This window comes from Miniopterus natalensis, chromosome 13 (genome assembly GCF_054644295.1).
Source record: "Miniopterus natalensis isolate mMinNat1 chromosome 13, mMinNat1.hap1, whole genome shotgun sequence".
Taxonomy (NCBI): Eukaryota; Metazoa; Chordata; class Mammalia; order Chiroptera; family Miniopteridae; genus Miniopterus; species Miniopterus natalensis.
In genome coordinates this window covers 40488423-40505301 of record NC_142093.1, presented here as the reverse complement: position 1 = coordinate 40505301, position 16879 = coordinate 40488423, and the positions used below count along the sequence as shown (strand labels likewise).

The following is a 16879-nucleotide window of genomic DNA, read 5'->3' as shown; positions in this document are numbered from 1 at the left end:
CTGATAGATTTAGCATTTTAAATGGGGAGCGAAAGGCGGACCTTAGAACAGGCCTGTTGATGTGAGTCCGGAAAACTGCCTTTGGCTCCCTTTCCCACCCCCATTTATTTAGATTTTTGAAAGTTCATTTCTTATCCTTCCAAACGCGTAGCATTCCTTCACGTACAGGGCAGGCTGCTGTCTTCCCTTCCCTTTCCCTAGATGTGGTTCTTTTTCGTTAGTGAAAGTAGCGAAGAGGCGGCCGGCTCAGAGCCACATGAGTCAGTGCGCGCTTTACAGGCCTCCCCGCGACCCTGGGCTCCTCGCAGAAGGAAGCCTGGGGCGAAACTGACTCTGAATGGTAGGCTGCTCGGGGAAGGGGAAGTGTGGGAACTGAAGGCCACTGGGCTCCATCGGCTCAGGCCTGGGTTTCTGCGGGTGCTGCTTTCAAAGCGGGCCGTCCTGTACGCGGGAGGACCTAGCCGGCTGTGGTTTCAGAGCCGAGAGGCAGCAAAGCCCATGTTCCCCGGCCAGGGCACTTAGGCTGAAGCGGAGTGTGACGGTGTTAGCACAGCCTCACGGAGGAGAGGTTTGGTTGTAAAAATTTGGTGGGAGATGACAGGAAAGGCGTTCGTCTTCTGCGTGCATGTGTGTGTGTGTCCCGCAGATAAACCAGTTTATTAGCCCATTAGTAAGGGGTCCCCATTAGTTTATTCATCACAGGTTTGTAGGGAAACTGTCCCCTAATGTGGCTGTTCATTCAATAAGGATGGATCCGACCTGGGAAGGGGCCAAGGCTCTGTCTGAAGAATGGTTTGAAGCAGTTTCTTTTTGGATAAAACTATATCTCTGAGTCAAAGCAAAACAAAGTAAACTGCAGGAAGAAAATATAAACAAAGTGGTGATTGAATTTTTTATTCAAAATTAGGTTAGGATATATCCTTAACTTTTTATAAATATATTTACAATAAATAACTTTATAATCATTAATTCTAAGTAAAAGAAAAAAGTTTCATTACCTATACACGTCAAGTTTTTTTTTTTAACGTTTCTTGTCTTTTTTTCATATGCATTTTAATTTTTATGTAGTTTAAATACTACTATAAATATAATTTTATCAAGTTCTTCTATTTTTCTTCTTTTGAGATTGTGTTTTGTTTAGCTATGGTTTTCACTGGTAGACTCTGGTTTTCTGGAAAGACAAATTTTCCCCAAATCTCTGCTTTGCAGTCAAAGAGGCTTTAATGCTGTGGTCATTTCAAGCAAGAGTGCCTGGATGGTCGCTTTGCTTCATTTTGTGTTAAGATGTGCTTTTAATCTTACTTTTTATTTAACTACATGGGCCCATGTGTCTATAAACTGTTTTCTCAGTAGTGTTGCTTGGGCTATGGTGTAGGATCATGAGCACCTTGCTGTCAATCTTTGGATTCACATAAAAGTTTGAGTGTTTACAACGTATGTAGCACTGTGAGGTTCTTATACGTAGAGATTTATTCTCTGCCTTCGTGGCTGCAGGCAAATGAACAAAACCGCCAATAAATTTGAACCAGTAAATATAGAGATGTTTATATTCTTTCTTTTTTCTTTTTTTAAAAAAATATATCTTTATTGATTTCAGAGAGGAAGGGGGAGAGAGAGAGATAGAAACATCAATGATGAGAGTCATTGATCGGCTGCAGCCCGCATCCTGGGCATGTGCCCTAACAGGGAATCGAACCCTGATCCCCTGGATCCTAGGTCGATGCTCAACCGCTGAGCCACGCCCGGTCGGGCGAGATGGTTATATTCTGATGAATCATATAGTTACCAGTGTTACAATAAAAACTTCAGCTCAGTCTTTTTAAAAAAATTATTTCTTTCTGTAATTTTGTCTTTTTTGCTTTATTTTGTTTGTTTAATATTTATGTTCAGTGTCTCCTTTTATTCTTACTAAATTCCTATAGGTCAACTCATAGTTTCTTTTTCAGTTAAGGAAATTGAAGCCAAAGTAATTGTGATTTACTATTGTCAGGTCACATAACAAATCAGTTTTAGCACTGTGACTATAATCCATTTCTTACCTGGTGTTTTTTTGTTTTACTTTCTCTTTGGATGTCTAGGTTTAATCTATATGCATTGTTCATATTATAATTTGCTGGTATTACTTCTAGGTTTGGCTTTTCCATGCTTTATCTTATTTTTTACATGATCTGTCCTCTCTTTCTAGCATATTCTGTGTGTGTGTGTGTTTTAACAGTTGGATAGTAAAAATGAATGTAGTTGCTGTTAATAGCTTTGTTTGAATATTTTGTGACAGTCTTGATTGTTTTGCAGGTTCCTGGGGCCCAAGATTTGGTGGATTTCTCTCCTGTTTATCGATGTCTACACATATATTCTGTCCTGGTGAGTCTTTATTTCGCTCTGCCTAATAAAGATACATATTGAATTCAAACTCTGTTTTCTCATTTTTGATAATTTTTGTTATTATTAAGAATAAGGACAGAGAAACTATTATTTAATGAGTATTAAGTTTTATAAAAAGTCTTTCTTTTCTTCTTGGATCTTTTGTTTGCCATGTAATAGGCTGTAGCTCGTAACATTAATTTCTATGTCAACACGTTATTAGATTATACCTAAAAGTAGTCACATGTTCAGATTCCAGTTTTTAATTTAATAATGTAGTTACTTAAATAACAATAGCCTATCTTTACATATTAAAGTAATGTAAAAACTGTTTTTTATTCCTGATGACAGTTACTCCTTTTGTCAAAGCATATGGAAAGAAGAGCTTCTCTGGGGGGATAATTTTATGGGTGTTAATGGTATTCTAATATATGAATTAGAATTTCTCTCCATCTTGGTAGTACACCTACTTGTAGACACACAGATACATACAAAGTCAGTTAAAAAAATTGAACTATGACATTAAAGTATCATTAAAGACAAATTGATGAGAGAAGCCAATTATTGATATTTTTCTAGCAAAGTTCAGTTAGGCTTCTGTCAGGTTGTTGTTACTATCAGGCAAAGCAAAATACGTAGCAAAATATGTCTGAGTGTACCTTACTGCCCAGTCTGTCAACCATTTTCTTTCTCCAGATATTTAACCCAGTGTCACTTAGTCATTACTCCAGTTTTGGACTGGTCCTTGGACTTTATGGCCTGCAGTATTTTGTGGTGATCTCTATTAGTTTGAGAAAAGACCTGGTAGCTTTCTCTCCTCTCTCCTCCTTCCTTTCAGTTCTCCTAGCCCTCCAGCTTCCTCTTCCCCCTCCCTCTATCCCCCCTGTCTAACTTCTTTTTTCCACCTCTCATTCCTTGTTAAATAAAGATGAAGCAGGATATCGATTGAGTTGTATCAAGGCATTTAAAATAAGTAGACAAATTTTTTTCAATCTCATGTTCAGAGAATTAAAGAAATCATATATATCTTTGTGACACACTGTTATCATTTCATACAAGGCCACCTTTTGAATTTTATTTTATCATGTTTTTTCCGTTCATCTCTTATCCACAGTCCCACTTGTCTCCTATCCCCAACTAACTCTAATATGTTTAATATAGAGTCATGCTTGTGTTTGTGTCCTTGAAAAATAGTGATCTTTATATATGTAGGTGTTTTACATTTACTCAAATGGTGTTGTCTTATGGATCTAGTTTTACTTCTTTTTTTTTTTTTTAGCACGATCTCTAATATCTATCCTTGTTATTGTCTGTATATCTAACTCATCGCTCCTACTACTGCATGATAGTTACCTGATGGTTTGTGTTTGCTGTGCTTTAATTATCTATTATGTTAGTGATCAAACTTAAATTGCCTCTAATATTCTTCTGTAACAAATTGTATACCCTTATGGACTTGCGTGCAAGTTTCTATGCTTAGGAATGGAATTCCTGGGTCATAAGGAATTGTAAAATACTTAATTTCACTAATTTTAATTTTTGTTAACCTGATGGATGTTGAATGATAGCTCTTTGTTATAATTTGCATTTCTCTGATTACCGGTAATATTATGATTCTCTTTATAGACTTACTAATTATTTAAGATTTGTCTTCTCTAAACTGCCTATCTTTAACCTTTGTTCAATTTTTGTATTGAATTTTTTTTCAGTAAAACACCTAGAAAATAAATATATATATATTTTCCTCTGAAATAGCTAGTCTGTTATATGTAGAATAGGTGAAAAGATTTTTAAATTTTGGTTTTGTTTCTGTTTCACAGTGATTTCTTTTTTTAAAAATTAAATTTATTGAGGTGACATTGGCTAATAAGATTATATAGGTTTCAAGTGTACAATGCTATGGTACATCACCTTTATATTGCATTGTGTGCTCACCACCCAAAGTTAAATCTTCTTCGGTCACCATATATTTGATCCCCTTTGCCCTTTACTACCCCTCTACCCCCTTTCCTTCCATAACCACTGCACTGTTGTCTGTGTCAATGAGTTTTTGTTTGTTTTCCTTGTTTGCTCATTTTTGCTTTCAGTTTTATATACCACATGAGTGAGATCATATGGTTCTTAACTTTTCTGACTTATTTCGCTTAGTGTAATATTCTCAAGATTTCTTGTTTTAGTTTTAGTTTTTTATTTTGCTGGAAAGAGAAACTTTAGAAATTTCTTACACTGTATATGGTAGATATTGACAGTTTAGGATATTGTAAATTTTTCCCCCCAGTTTGCCATCATATGCTAAGGTATGTCTATGTTATATTTTATGAAACAGAAATTATTGGTTTTGATATAATCAAGTCTATCAATTTTAACCTTACATGTAGTTTGTATTTTTACATCTTTTTTTATTTTATTTTAAATCCCTCTCTATTTTGAGGTCAAGAGCATTGCCTTACATTATCTTTAACATTTTACCATTCACATTTTGATTTTGATCTGTCTTGGGTTTACCATTGTATATAATAAGAGGGATAGATCAAACTTAATTTTTTTCTGTGTGATGAATTAAATTTTCCCAAATTATATTTCTACTACATAATTTATACATTACCAGTGAGTCCTGGTAGTACCTTTGGCAATACCCTAAATATCCATATTTACACGAATCTATTTCTCAGCTCTATAGTTTGTTATATTTGGTTTTGTAATATATCTACATATATTGGTAAAAGAAGTCCCTTCTCATTCCTCCTCTTTTAAATTGCCTTCACTATTTTAGACCTTTACTTTTCAATATATATTTTAGAATCAGTTTGAGTTCATAAAAAAGTACTTCTAGAATTTTGATTTGAATTGATTGAATATAGATAAATTTTGGAAAGAACTGATACTTTTATAATACTGAGTCATCTCATTCATGAAAGAATAAGATCTACTTTTAAATTATTTAATCAAGCCTTTTTTCTATGTTAATAGTCTTTTGCATTCTTCGTTAGGGTAGTAGCAAAATACTTACAATTTTTGTTACTGTTTTCTACTTTGTTTTCTAATTAGTTATTGCTGATATTGAGGAACACTATTGAGTTTTGTATGTTAACCTTACATCTGACAACTTGGCTCAGCTCTTCTATTACAGTTTGCTTTTTGGTTTATGATATGTTTCTGTATAGTTGATCATAATGCCTTTAGAAATTTGATTTTGTTTCTTTTCTTTCTATCCATGTATCTCATTGTTCTTTTCACTATCTTATTGTATTCACCAGGATCATCATTACTTTGTTGTTTAGTAAGGTGATAGTGGGCATCCTTGTCTGATTTCTAATCTCAAAGAGAATGTATCTGTAAGTTTCTCCCTTAACTGATGTTTGCAATAGGTTTTTGGTAAATATTCATCTAGTTATTCCTAGACTCCTGAATTTTTAAAATAAAAACATAAATGAATGTTGAATTTTACTGAATTTGTTTTCTAAATTTATTAATATAATTCTGTGGTTTTTTTATCCTTTAATTTATGAATGTGGTGAATTTCATTGATAGATTTTTCTGATATTAAACCATCCTTGCATTTGTTAGATAAATCCAACTTGATGAGGACGTATTACTGCTTTTTTAACATCCTGTGGAATTTAAGTCTTATTTGTTTATTAATTAATTAATTTATATATATTTTTTGTATTTATAAATATGGTCATAAGTAACACAGGCCTATAATTTTCTTTCTTTCTTTTTTTGTATTGTCCTTATAGTATTTATAAGTCATTGTTATGTTAGCCTCATTAAAATGGTTGAAGATTCTTCCCTGTTCTCTTTTATGAAATTATTTATATAAGATAGGAGTTATCAGTTTCTTGACAGTTGAGTAGAAACCCCTTGTGTAGTAATATGCATTTTTTTCTTTGCCACACACTTTCTCCTTCCTCCCTATCATCTTGCTTCCATGCTCCATGGTTTTGTTTAGTCTCTTCATTAGTATGTATGGTGGTAGGAGCTTATAGTTGTTGTATTTAAGCCAAATGTCTATAGAAAAAGAACCATATTCACTCATATCAAGTTTCAAGGTTTATTTTAAGCCCCATAATTGTGAAATCAAGTGAATTTTTCCTCTCAAATACTGTAAAGTCTATGAAAATGGATAGTTTGTTTAATTTATATTCTCAGTACCAACAGCAGTCCTTGACATGCAGTAGGTACTCAATAAATACTAGTTGAATGAATGAATAAATAAGTGGTAGCTAAAGAATGCAGTACATTTGTTTGAACATATGCTAACTCTACCCGTATTATTCACCTACTTATTCAGTAAACACTCACTGATTTTCTCTTCCACGTGAAGTGGATTTGGAGAAGCAAGAATGTGTGAATAAGCCAAGAACTTATGCATTAAAGAAATATTACAACCTACCAGGGCACAAGTTAAAATTTTTGAATGACTTTAATATGACAGCACTGATTTTCATCACTGTGTGCATGCTAGTTTTTGTAAGATTTTATGATATAGAAATTGTAACAAATTTTCCTCAAATGAGAGCTCTAATAGTGATTCTTAAGAGTACTGAAGTAATGTATTTGCACACTTACCAGCTGTGTGGTGTTAGGCAAGCCACTTAAACCTTAGCTTTTTCACATGTGAAATGTGGTAATAATTACCTTCTTAGCTCAGTACAGATATTGTATGAACAGTGCCTACCTCAGTCTGTGGCATATAATTAGCATTTAATAGATGGCAGTTAATTTAGCCAAAATTATGTATTTCTGATGCTGATTATTAGACACATTACTAATATTTTAAAAATTATTTGACAAGAATATAGACAAGTAGAGGTTCTAATCTCTGCCATAAACATAAAAAGTTTGTCAATTATTTAAAATTTATACCTTCTTAAGTATACAAAGACTGTAGAGTCCTAAACTGTGAAGACTAAACAGGAGGACCTTAAGTTGCCCATTTAAAAATCAGTTCTACAGAGTGGCATTTTATAATGTTGGCAATTTATAACAAATTGATAACTCAATGTTTATATGGCAGAAACAGGCCCCCTCTCCCATTCATAGTATTTTCTAGTTTTGAAAGGTATAACTAGTGGTAAGAACTCAGCTCTATATTTTTCTGGAATACGTGTTTATCTGTGAGACATTGCTGTTCCAGACCTACAGGGACTTTAATAACTCAAATATCTCCTTTGCTAAAGTAAGGGCCAGATATATATAACTTCTAGGGATGAGCCTTTTCAAAGCTTTTTGGGGACTGTAATTTGTCACTTTTCCGTGTTTGTTTCCCCACTCTCAAATCACTAATTAGTATTATGTATGGTGAAGGTCCTCATAATGTTAGTGGCAAAAATATTTAAAAATAGATTACTTAATATAAAGATTTGTGACAAATATTTTCTTATTTTCTGATCTAATTGATATTAACATTAGACTTTAAGAAAATATTTGGGAGTAGAGAAATGAGGACTGAGGGAAAAATAAACCTTATTCCTCCTATTTCTTTCCATTGCAAGACTCGCCTCTGCTTCTTCATTCTTCCTTCTCTCATGAACTCAGTGCATTTATCTTCTGTTCATACCACTGCCCTAATCTGCATCTTACTGGACCTGTCAGCTGCTTTTGACTTTATTGATCATGTACTCCTTAAAATTCTTAATCCCTTTGTCTTCCTTTCCAGTAGGTTCCCTTCTCTTCTACCAGCCTTTCTGAGGATTGTTACCTGTGTTGGTCCTTGTGGGCTTTACTGCCTTGTGTCCCTCAGTGTTGCCACTTCTCTTCTTTCTCTCCTGTCTTTCTTGAGTGATGTTACCTACTTTCATGGTTTAACGTGCTAATGACTCTCAACCCTGTATCTCTAGTTCTCAGCTTCTCCTTGAGCTGTACACTTTTTAATATAATAGTCTACTGAACCTTAACTTTTGGATATTTCATTGGCAACACAAGCTCTTCATGTTTCAAAATGGGCTCATTATCTCCCACCACCCCCTTAAGATCTATTTCTTCTGAATTTGCAGCGAGCTCAGGTAATAACAGTGCCACCTGTCTAGTTACCATGCAGAAACCTAGGCTCGTCCTTTCTTCTCAGTGCTACACTCAGCTCTCCGTACCTTGCGGCCGCTACCTTGATCTAGGAATGGTTTACTTGGTGCCATCCTGCCCATCTTTAAATGACTGCCCTCGTTCCGTTTCTTACCGGGATTGTTGAGTCTCCTACTGTTCTCCCTGCCTCATATCAGACATCAATAACTCACTCCTCCCTGTTGCAATAGTAACCTGTCATGCAAATCTGACGTATATGTTATCTGATTAAAATTCTTTGTGGTCATCTGTGGAGTAAAATACAGAATTATAGAAGATAATATAGGATAGAGTAGTTTATATACTGTCTGCCATGTTTCTGCTGGTTACTACCTTGCTTTCATCCATTCCTCATGCTAGTCCTTCTGCCTGAATTACTAGTCTCATTTCTTTTTATTTTACTGATTCATATTTATTTCATACTTGTGTCCTCCAGCAAATTTTCCTGACCCCCATCCCCTTGGCACTATTATGGGACCTAGTACATGTTTCTATTAGTGAGTATTCTAAATATGTATTTTCCCTCCTCAATAGACTATAAGCTCTTTTAGGGCAGGTACCATGTTTTATTCATCTTTTTTAGCCTTTGTTCTTAGCACTCAGTATTAGTAGTATATAATATTTAATAAAGTTTTGGTTTTGATTTTGAAAGGTAACTATCCTTCTTTGACCTGCGAACGAATCCAGTATTCTGGTCTCAGGCAGTGTTATACAATATCAGGGCTGGGACTCAGGCGAGGGAAAACAGTTCTATTGGTGTCCAACGGAAGGATCATAACAGAAGTAACAAAAAGTTCTAATATTTTGTCATTTACAATAGTGTTTATCTGAACTTTTGGCCTGGAGGATAACAAGGCACACTTTGAATAAACATGGCAATATTTATTATTTTTAGTGAAACCGACCTTCCATTCACCCCCCTTTTATGGCTGTGCTGCTTATAAATTCCCAAAGGATTATTTGAAAAATCCTACTTATATCTGCCAGCCTTATCAGTAGGGCAGGAGTTCACGTATTGTAACAGGAGGTCAGATTTCGGTCATGGTCTTATAGATGGGGCCAAGCACCTGTAAATTCTTCCTTTGGTGACTAAAGTGAAGTACAATATCAAACAGGCAGCGAGACTTTTCTAGGAAGTGCTGAACTTTGGCAGGAAGGGCAAACTTTGGCAGGAGGAGGGGAGGGAAGAAAGTGAACAAGGGTCAGATAGTGGTTAATTGAGACTCAGTCCTTGATGTAGTGATGCAGTGGAAGTGTGCAGGGCAAAGGTAGATATCTTTTGTAGAATTGTTTTAAACAACTTATACTGTTTAAATCTTCATATACAGTTTAGAGACCGGCAGGTAAGGGTAGGATATAAAACATTTTACAGTCATTAAAGATAACATTTTTAAGGAGAAAATAACAAGCTAAAATGTTTTCTGGATGGAAATGATGAATAATAATCTGAGATTCTTGTACATAGTGTGGCAGTAGTTTAAAAGATGGGTGGACTGTCTGTCTAATGAAGACAAGAAACCAGTCTGTCTGGCAGATTTTTTGAAAATTCTCTCAGCTCAGTGATATCTGCCATGTTGATGGACTTGGGCTCCAAGCCTCAAAACCAGCTCATTTTAGAAAAGATTTGTATGTACTTTTAAGCTCCTCTATATAATGTAACATCTTTCTGACTCTTCTCCAAATTTGCTGCTAACTCACCCTTCTGTCACTGAAAGGGTATATGTGTGTGTGTGTGTGTGTGTGTGTGTGTCTATATATATATATATATATATATATATATATATATATATCCCAAAAAGGAGCTTAGGTGTCTTCAGGAGACTGTGGGAGCAAACCTATAAATACAACCATACCCCTAGTGTATGGGTCTCATTTATGATCCTGTCCTCTTCTTGGGTATCTACATCATCTGAGTCATAATTTTTAAAGATTCCAGATTAAAAAATGTTCATAAATGTACACCTTTGATTTCTGTATTTTTCTGCATGTGTGTTATACTATAATAAAAGGTATACTTTAAAGATTTCTGACATCTTGGGCTTAGGGATAGAAATTATAGCAACGTATAAATTTTTTTAGTAAGCAGCAGTGTGAATCATAAGAACCTCAGTTGTATCTAATTCCCTTTGATCACTAAAGAAGACTGTAAACCAGCCAAAGATATAAGGAAATGCAGAATGTAATTAGTGTAGTGAATTCATTTTTACAAAGGCTCTAGCAAGTACAGTATTATTTTAACTTCCTTGGGCAAAGGGCCTCTGAGAATTTGATGAAAGCTGGGAACATTTTCCCCAGACAAAATGCACACAGGTCCGTGCATGTATGATTTTGCTTAGACTTTGGAGGCTTCCCCAACTTTTGAATCTTATCCATCATAGACCTAGAAAGAAGCCCTCATCTAAAGGGAACTACAAGGTGAGTTAGGTTTTAGGTACCTACTGACCATAGACCTATGCCTCAGAACAGCTTACCCCAATTCCATTGCGCTGCCCCTTCTGTGTCTCCTAAGGACTCCCTACCACCTTGCCTTTTTCTTAGGTTTAGAAGCCTTGCCAAGATCTAAATATAAAAGCATATTTCAGAGTGACCTTATTTCCGTGTCATAAATCCTTGTTCCCTGAACAGCCGTTATGCATCGCAAACTGGTCACCTGCTTTTTCTGTTAAGAATAAGTTAGTCTCAGCACCTAAACTAATAGTTTTGTCCCCTGAATTCTTCTGCTTAGAAAGATTCAGAGCAGAGATTTAGGGATAATTCTAAGAACTCTAGTTAGTAATTTATCTCCTTTAACATAAGTAATTGTGTTAAATTTCAGAATATTTTACCTCTTACTTTTAATAGCGTCTCTTCTTACTGGGCTATAATTAGGAGAGGTGAATCAGCAGCAGAGCCTGAACTTACCCACAGCCTCTTTACAATCCTTCATGATCATTGCTGGAACCGGGATGGGGTGAGGTGGCGTGGGCAGGAAGCTTCCTGGAACATGTTTCTCCCTTTCTAATCTGAGGGTTTGTACTCACATGGTCTGCACTGACAGCTGGGGGAAACTACAAAATTCATGGCCATGTAGCTGCAGATAATAGCAAGGAAAGGACTTGGAGAGTGGAAAAAGGAACAGATATAAGCAGTTCTATGTGACATGTTTTCTGAGGTGTCCAGGGAATTACTTAATGATATTACTTAAAGAACTTTGGTAGCAATCGGCTATTATAGTGAAGCACTTGGGAAGTAGATACTTGAAGAATCTAAGATACTACTGGAGTTTTCAATTAAAGGAAAATGAATAGTTTGACATCCTCAAGTTTAGGCTTAAAGATCCTATTGTATAGTGGTAGTTGAAGGGTTGTTTACATATGTATTTATAATAATACATTGGATTTTTATATAAAACACTTTGTTCAGCAGTCTCATAGTGCTTCACAAATTCGACTGCATTAAGTAGGTGGCTTATATGTTAAATATGAAGAAAACACCCCACCTAGTAGAGACTGGCCTCACTGAATCAGGCTATGAAATAGTTTTGTTGGTACCAGAGGTTAAGAGTTTTAGGGTTCTTATTCCTGAACTGTTGTTATTTAATAATCTAGTAAATTTAGTCACAAGAATTGAAACACACACTTAAAGGAAATCTGAAGGATTGAGTGTAGTTTTGATGCCATATTTTAAAATTATTATTGATTTTTAAAAATGAGACCCCCCCCCCTTTAAAAAAAATTGCAGAGCATTTCTGCTACATCTTGATTGGCAAATGACAAAAAAAATCATACATCAACTTCACATAATTTTTTGTCAGTGCTGCTCACTGACCATTGATGTGAACTATAATAGGTAAATAGAGCTCTTGACTGTTTTTTTTTAGTTTTCATTAAAATTGATTGTACTTCACCATAGCCTAGTTTTTTTGTAGAGCTACTCTGATTCTATTATAAACGTTGAGACTGTTGACTTTTAGGTATTTTATATAACTATAGTAAAAACCCATTATTTAAACTCAATATTTTACAAAGACACACGGGTGAACGTTTAAATATTCTGTCTGGGTGTTAAATATAAGCAGGGTCATTTTCTACCCCTATAGTAGAAATGAAGACAAATGAGAATGAGGCCTATATGCAAAATTCTAGGTGCCTAGAGTTTGTGAATAAGGTTTTTTTTTCTTTTTCTTCTTTGACATTTTCAAAGATGGTGTTGCAGAGAGAGGGGGAAACATCACTTTATTTTGCTAGTCACACAGAATTGGAAACTGTGGATATAGAATTCCAGCATCGCCAGAGGCATATAGCTTAATGATCCAGATTTCCTTAAAGTTGTCTCTGAAGATGTGTTTCTGGGGAGCACCAGCCTCATCAGTTGATCTGTTCAAAAAAATAAAAAAAGGAAAGGACTCCTGTTTGAAATGTCATCAAAACTCTCTACTCTGTTACTGTCTTGGGTTTTTCACAGTTCATATTGATACACTCAAGTATATTCTGAGAAGATCTGCAAAAAATAACCATGTTAAATGGTAACCATGCTAAATTTTATTTAAGCAGTGAAAGATGTAAAGGCGATCAGGACACTTTCTGCTTTCAAAAAGTTTGTAATTGAATGGCCCTAGAGAAAAGCTGCTTTGTAAGGGACTCTTAAGAGGCCTGGTGTTTTAAAATCCATCATGTTTATTTGAAATATATACATTTTCTTTGGGAAATAAGAAAAGAACATTGAACTTTTAATGGAAAAGCCTTTCTGCGAACAGTAATTTGAAATGAGTAGGTGGCATTTTCAAATCCTTTGGAATAGCATGATGTTAGGAAATTTATTTTTTAAGAACTTTATGTGATTCATATTTCAGGCGCTGATATTTAGACACTATTCTTCTTGATCCTTTTTATACATGTTTAAAAATTTTTTCATTTTAAGTGGGCTTTATTTCGCCCCTCAGAATGTTCATCTGCTTTCCCCCACTACCTAAGATGAATGCAGCTGCACTGTGGAGAAGCCAGCTTATACTGTGAGAACAGAGCTGGAAGCTTTCTGGTTTGTTTCCATAGTGACCTTGAGGACTTCTGAGCAATAGAACGTATGTTAAGTATTTTCTTTAGAGATTTCTTTTTTTTAATGTGGAAAGTTTTGCCCTGAAATATTTGGTGACTCGTAGTCCATCTCTGACACTTAACAGATTGTTCCATCACTCTCCTGCCATATCTCACGGCCTCTAGTTTCACTGACCCACCAGGGCCTGGGGAGGTTAGATAGGCGTAAACACTGCATAGATCATAGAGAAAAGCTGAGGGTGAGATACTTTGTGCACTGCATTGATAAGGGCACAGGAAAAGCCATTTATAGTGATAACTTTCCTGTAGTATGGGCTAATGGGCCCTGGTTTGTAGTAGCTCTAATCTAGCTTTTTATGATTGTCATATTGCTCTTTTAACCTGGTGACCTTATTACCCATGGGCATACATATCAATTGGCTTTGAACAAAACAAGAGGGAAAAATGTTTTAATCATTCTTTTCCCTAGACATGCTTACATTTGTTTTTCAAAAAATAAGTAATGCTTGCATTACTTAGGGAACATTGAACTTCTCAAGTGTGTTTGCTTATTTTTTTAAAACAATAATATCTCACTTAAACAGCTTTAGATACCACAATAATGTAACTATTATTAAGCTGAGATAAAGTGAACAGGAAATAATTCATTTTCTATATAATACCCAGTGATCCTAAACAAAATTTAAATTATATCAAAACTGTGCTTTAACTACTTTAGTTTCTCATTGATCTCAGAATAAAGTAAACTTCTTAACTTGGTTTATACAGTCTTCCATATTCTATCCTTGGCTTAACTCTCTGACCTCCTCCTGCCTGCTCATAGTCTATACCCCAGATATATACACCCCCATGTTCTCTCATAAGGATGCCTGGACAGGCAGTTTTCTTTCTGAAACATACTTCATATTTTGTTTCTCCCTTTTAATGTTTCTTTCTATTAATTATGCCAAATTTCTTCCATTACTGAGATCTCTGAGTTTGACATTTATCATCTTTTCTCCCTCATCTCATATAGCCAACCAGATCATTTACATTTTTCTGCCCTTTCCTTTCTATTTTGGTTGTGACTGCCAGGTTTTTGTTTGTTTTCAGTTTTTAAATTAAAAAATGTTAGGTTCTTTTTTTACTTCCTTAAAATGCCTTCTATACTGAATATTTAGCTTAATACATTGTCCCAATAGTTTTGGACATTATGGGGAGGGGAGCATAAATAACTGTTACCAAGCCTCATGATCTAAACTAAGAGGACATGTAGGGGAGGAATTTCCTTTTGTTTTATAGGGGAAATTTGGTCATTCAGACAGTTACGTAGGTTGTATCTACCAAAATGATCTTCTGACCAGAAGCAAATGCTATCACTGGAGCTCATGTTTATCTGTGGTCGTAGCAGGTATAATGAAGAGTTTGTTTTTAACCTATGGCTAGAACGGTTTTATTTTATTTATTTATTTATTTTATTTATTTATTTTTTAAAATATATCTTTTATTGATTTCAGAGAGAGGAAAGGAGAAGGAGAGAGAGTTAGAAACATCAATGATGAGAGAGTCATTGATCGAGCCCGCAACCCGGGCGTGTGCCCTGACCGGGAATCGAACCCCGATCGCCTGGATCCTAGGTCGATGCTCAACCACTGAGCCACGCCTGGCTGGGCGGAACTATTTCATTTTAAATTGTGGGGTATTGGGAAAGCTGAGCTAGAGACTGTAGTGGATTCTATACTTTTTCAGAGTCCTTTATCTCAAACCACAGTGTGGAGGTGAGGTAGTTTAAACCTTAACACTAGAGTAGAAATTCAGACTTTTTGCCTGTCCACACCCCAGATTTTCTCAAGGAGCATGGGTAGAATCCATCTCATTTTCTTGTCTCAATGTTTTTAACCAGAACTTCTGGAAATGTCAGAATACTAGGTTATTCCCACTACAAAGAAGGAGCAAATGAATGAATGAATGAATGTTCAAAATACCTCTAGAAAGTACTATGTAAAGATTAATAGCGACCTAGGAAGGGACTATCAAGTCTGCTATAGTGTAAGAAGATTTTGTTGTTTTGGTTGCAGTTCACCGATCTATTATATGGAGTGTTAATTAATTAAGGTTTGGAATTTCTTCTTGCCCAGAGTATAAGATGTATTAATGTATTTTTTAGATATAAAAACGAGATCATTTAATATGTTTAATGGTGATGCTTGTAGCAGTTCAGATTGTATGTGACTATATGTAACTAAAAGCCAATTGTACCAGTTTTGACAAATACAGAGTTTATTTTTTTATTGTATGACAAGAAGTCCAGATGTAGGCAGTTCAGTGTTGGTTCGTTCAGTTGTTCCTGTCCTCTGTCTTTAGCGTGTAGTTTTTGCCTTCATTCTTGCAAGATGGGTGCTACATTTTTAGGCTGCATTTCAGAAAGAGAGCGGTGGGAAGCCAAAGTGTAAAAGCTGCATTCCACCTGAGTCTATTTCTGTTAGAAAAAAGAAGCTTCTGTCAAAGAATAAAAGATTTTGTAAAAATTCTTTTGTAATTTTAGAAACAATTAAAATTAGAAGCTAAATGACCTCTAGTCAACATGGTATATTTTAAAAATTGGGGGCAAAGCAGATAAACTTGAATCTAAATCTTGACCTAGATATGCTACATAACTTCTCATAGCCTCAATTTCCCCATTAAAATTTTTTAAAAAAACTTGACTTTAGAGAGAGAGGAAAGGAGAGGGAGAGAGAGAGAAACATTGATGGTTTCCTCCCATATGTGCCCTGACCGAGAACGAACCTGCGACCTTTTGGTGCATGGGCCGATGCTCCAGCCAACTTAGCCACACCAGCCAGGGCTCAATTTCCCCATTAAAAAAAATGCAAGTAATAGTGTTTATCTCTCAGTGTTTCTGTGAGAATGAAATTAACTAATATATGTAAAAACACCTGGCATAGTACCTGAAACAAACGAAATCTTAAAAGAAATATTTTTCCTTTCAACTTTTAAGTATTCTGCTCCCCCACCCCTGTCACAAAAATTTCCTGTTATAAAAAGAACTTTTTAAGAGTTCAGTGGAGAAGAATAAGGTATTGGGAACTAGACTAATGCGTGTGTAGACATGGTTACAGAGATATAAGAAACCATACAAGAAAACCTGTGCACTTCCTCCCACCACCCATCCCCGTTTAATGTTACCTTTATCCAAATTCTAATGCAGAGAGTAAGAATCATAAAGTACTAGGGGGAGCAGGGCTTTTGCATCTCCTTTCTTTTAGACACCGCTTTTCACAGAAAACTGTTCTTGGCCTCGGACAGTTAAATTACTCATCTAAAGTCACGTAAGTGGTAAACAGAGGAATTAAAACTAAAAACTAGTTACAAATTCTGTCTTTTGTTTTTTCCTCTATCCATTGTCATCCTCCTCGAAGTGGCTGCATTTATCGTGCTGTGTG

The 16879-nt window shown here is 35.3% G+C and overlaps 1 protein-coding gene across 1 annotated transcript in view; it reads left to right on the top strand.

Moving 5' to 3' along the window:
- Positions 1 to 16879, top strand: part of EXOC6B (exocyst complex component 6B) — a 442612-nt gene that overhangs the window by 177724 nt on the left and 248009 nt on the right. The window contains exon 8 of the mRNA XM_016202591.2: positions 2293 to 2361. Within this exon, the coding sequence (XP_016058077.1) occupies positions 2293 to 2361 (69 nt within the window). The remainder of the gene's footprint in view (positions 1 to 2292; positions 2362 to 16879) is intronic.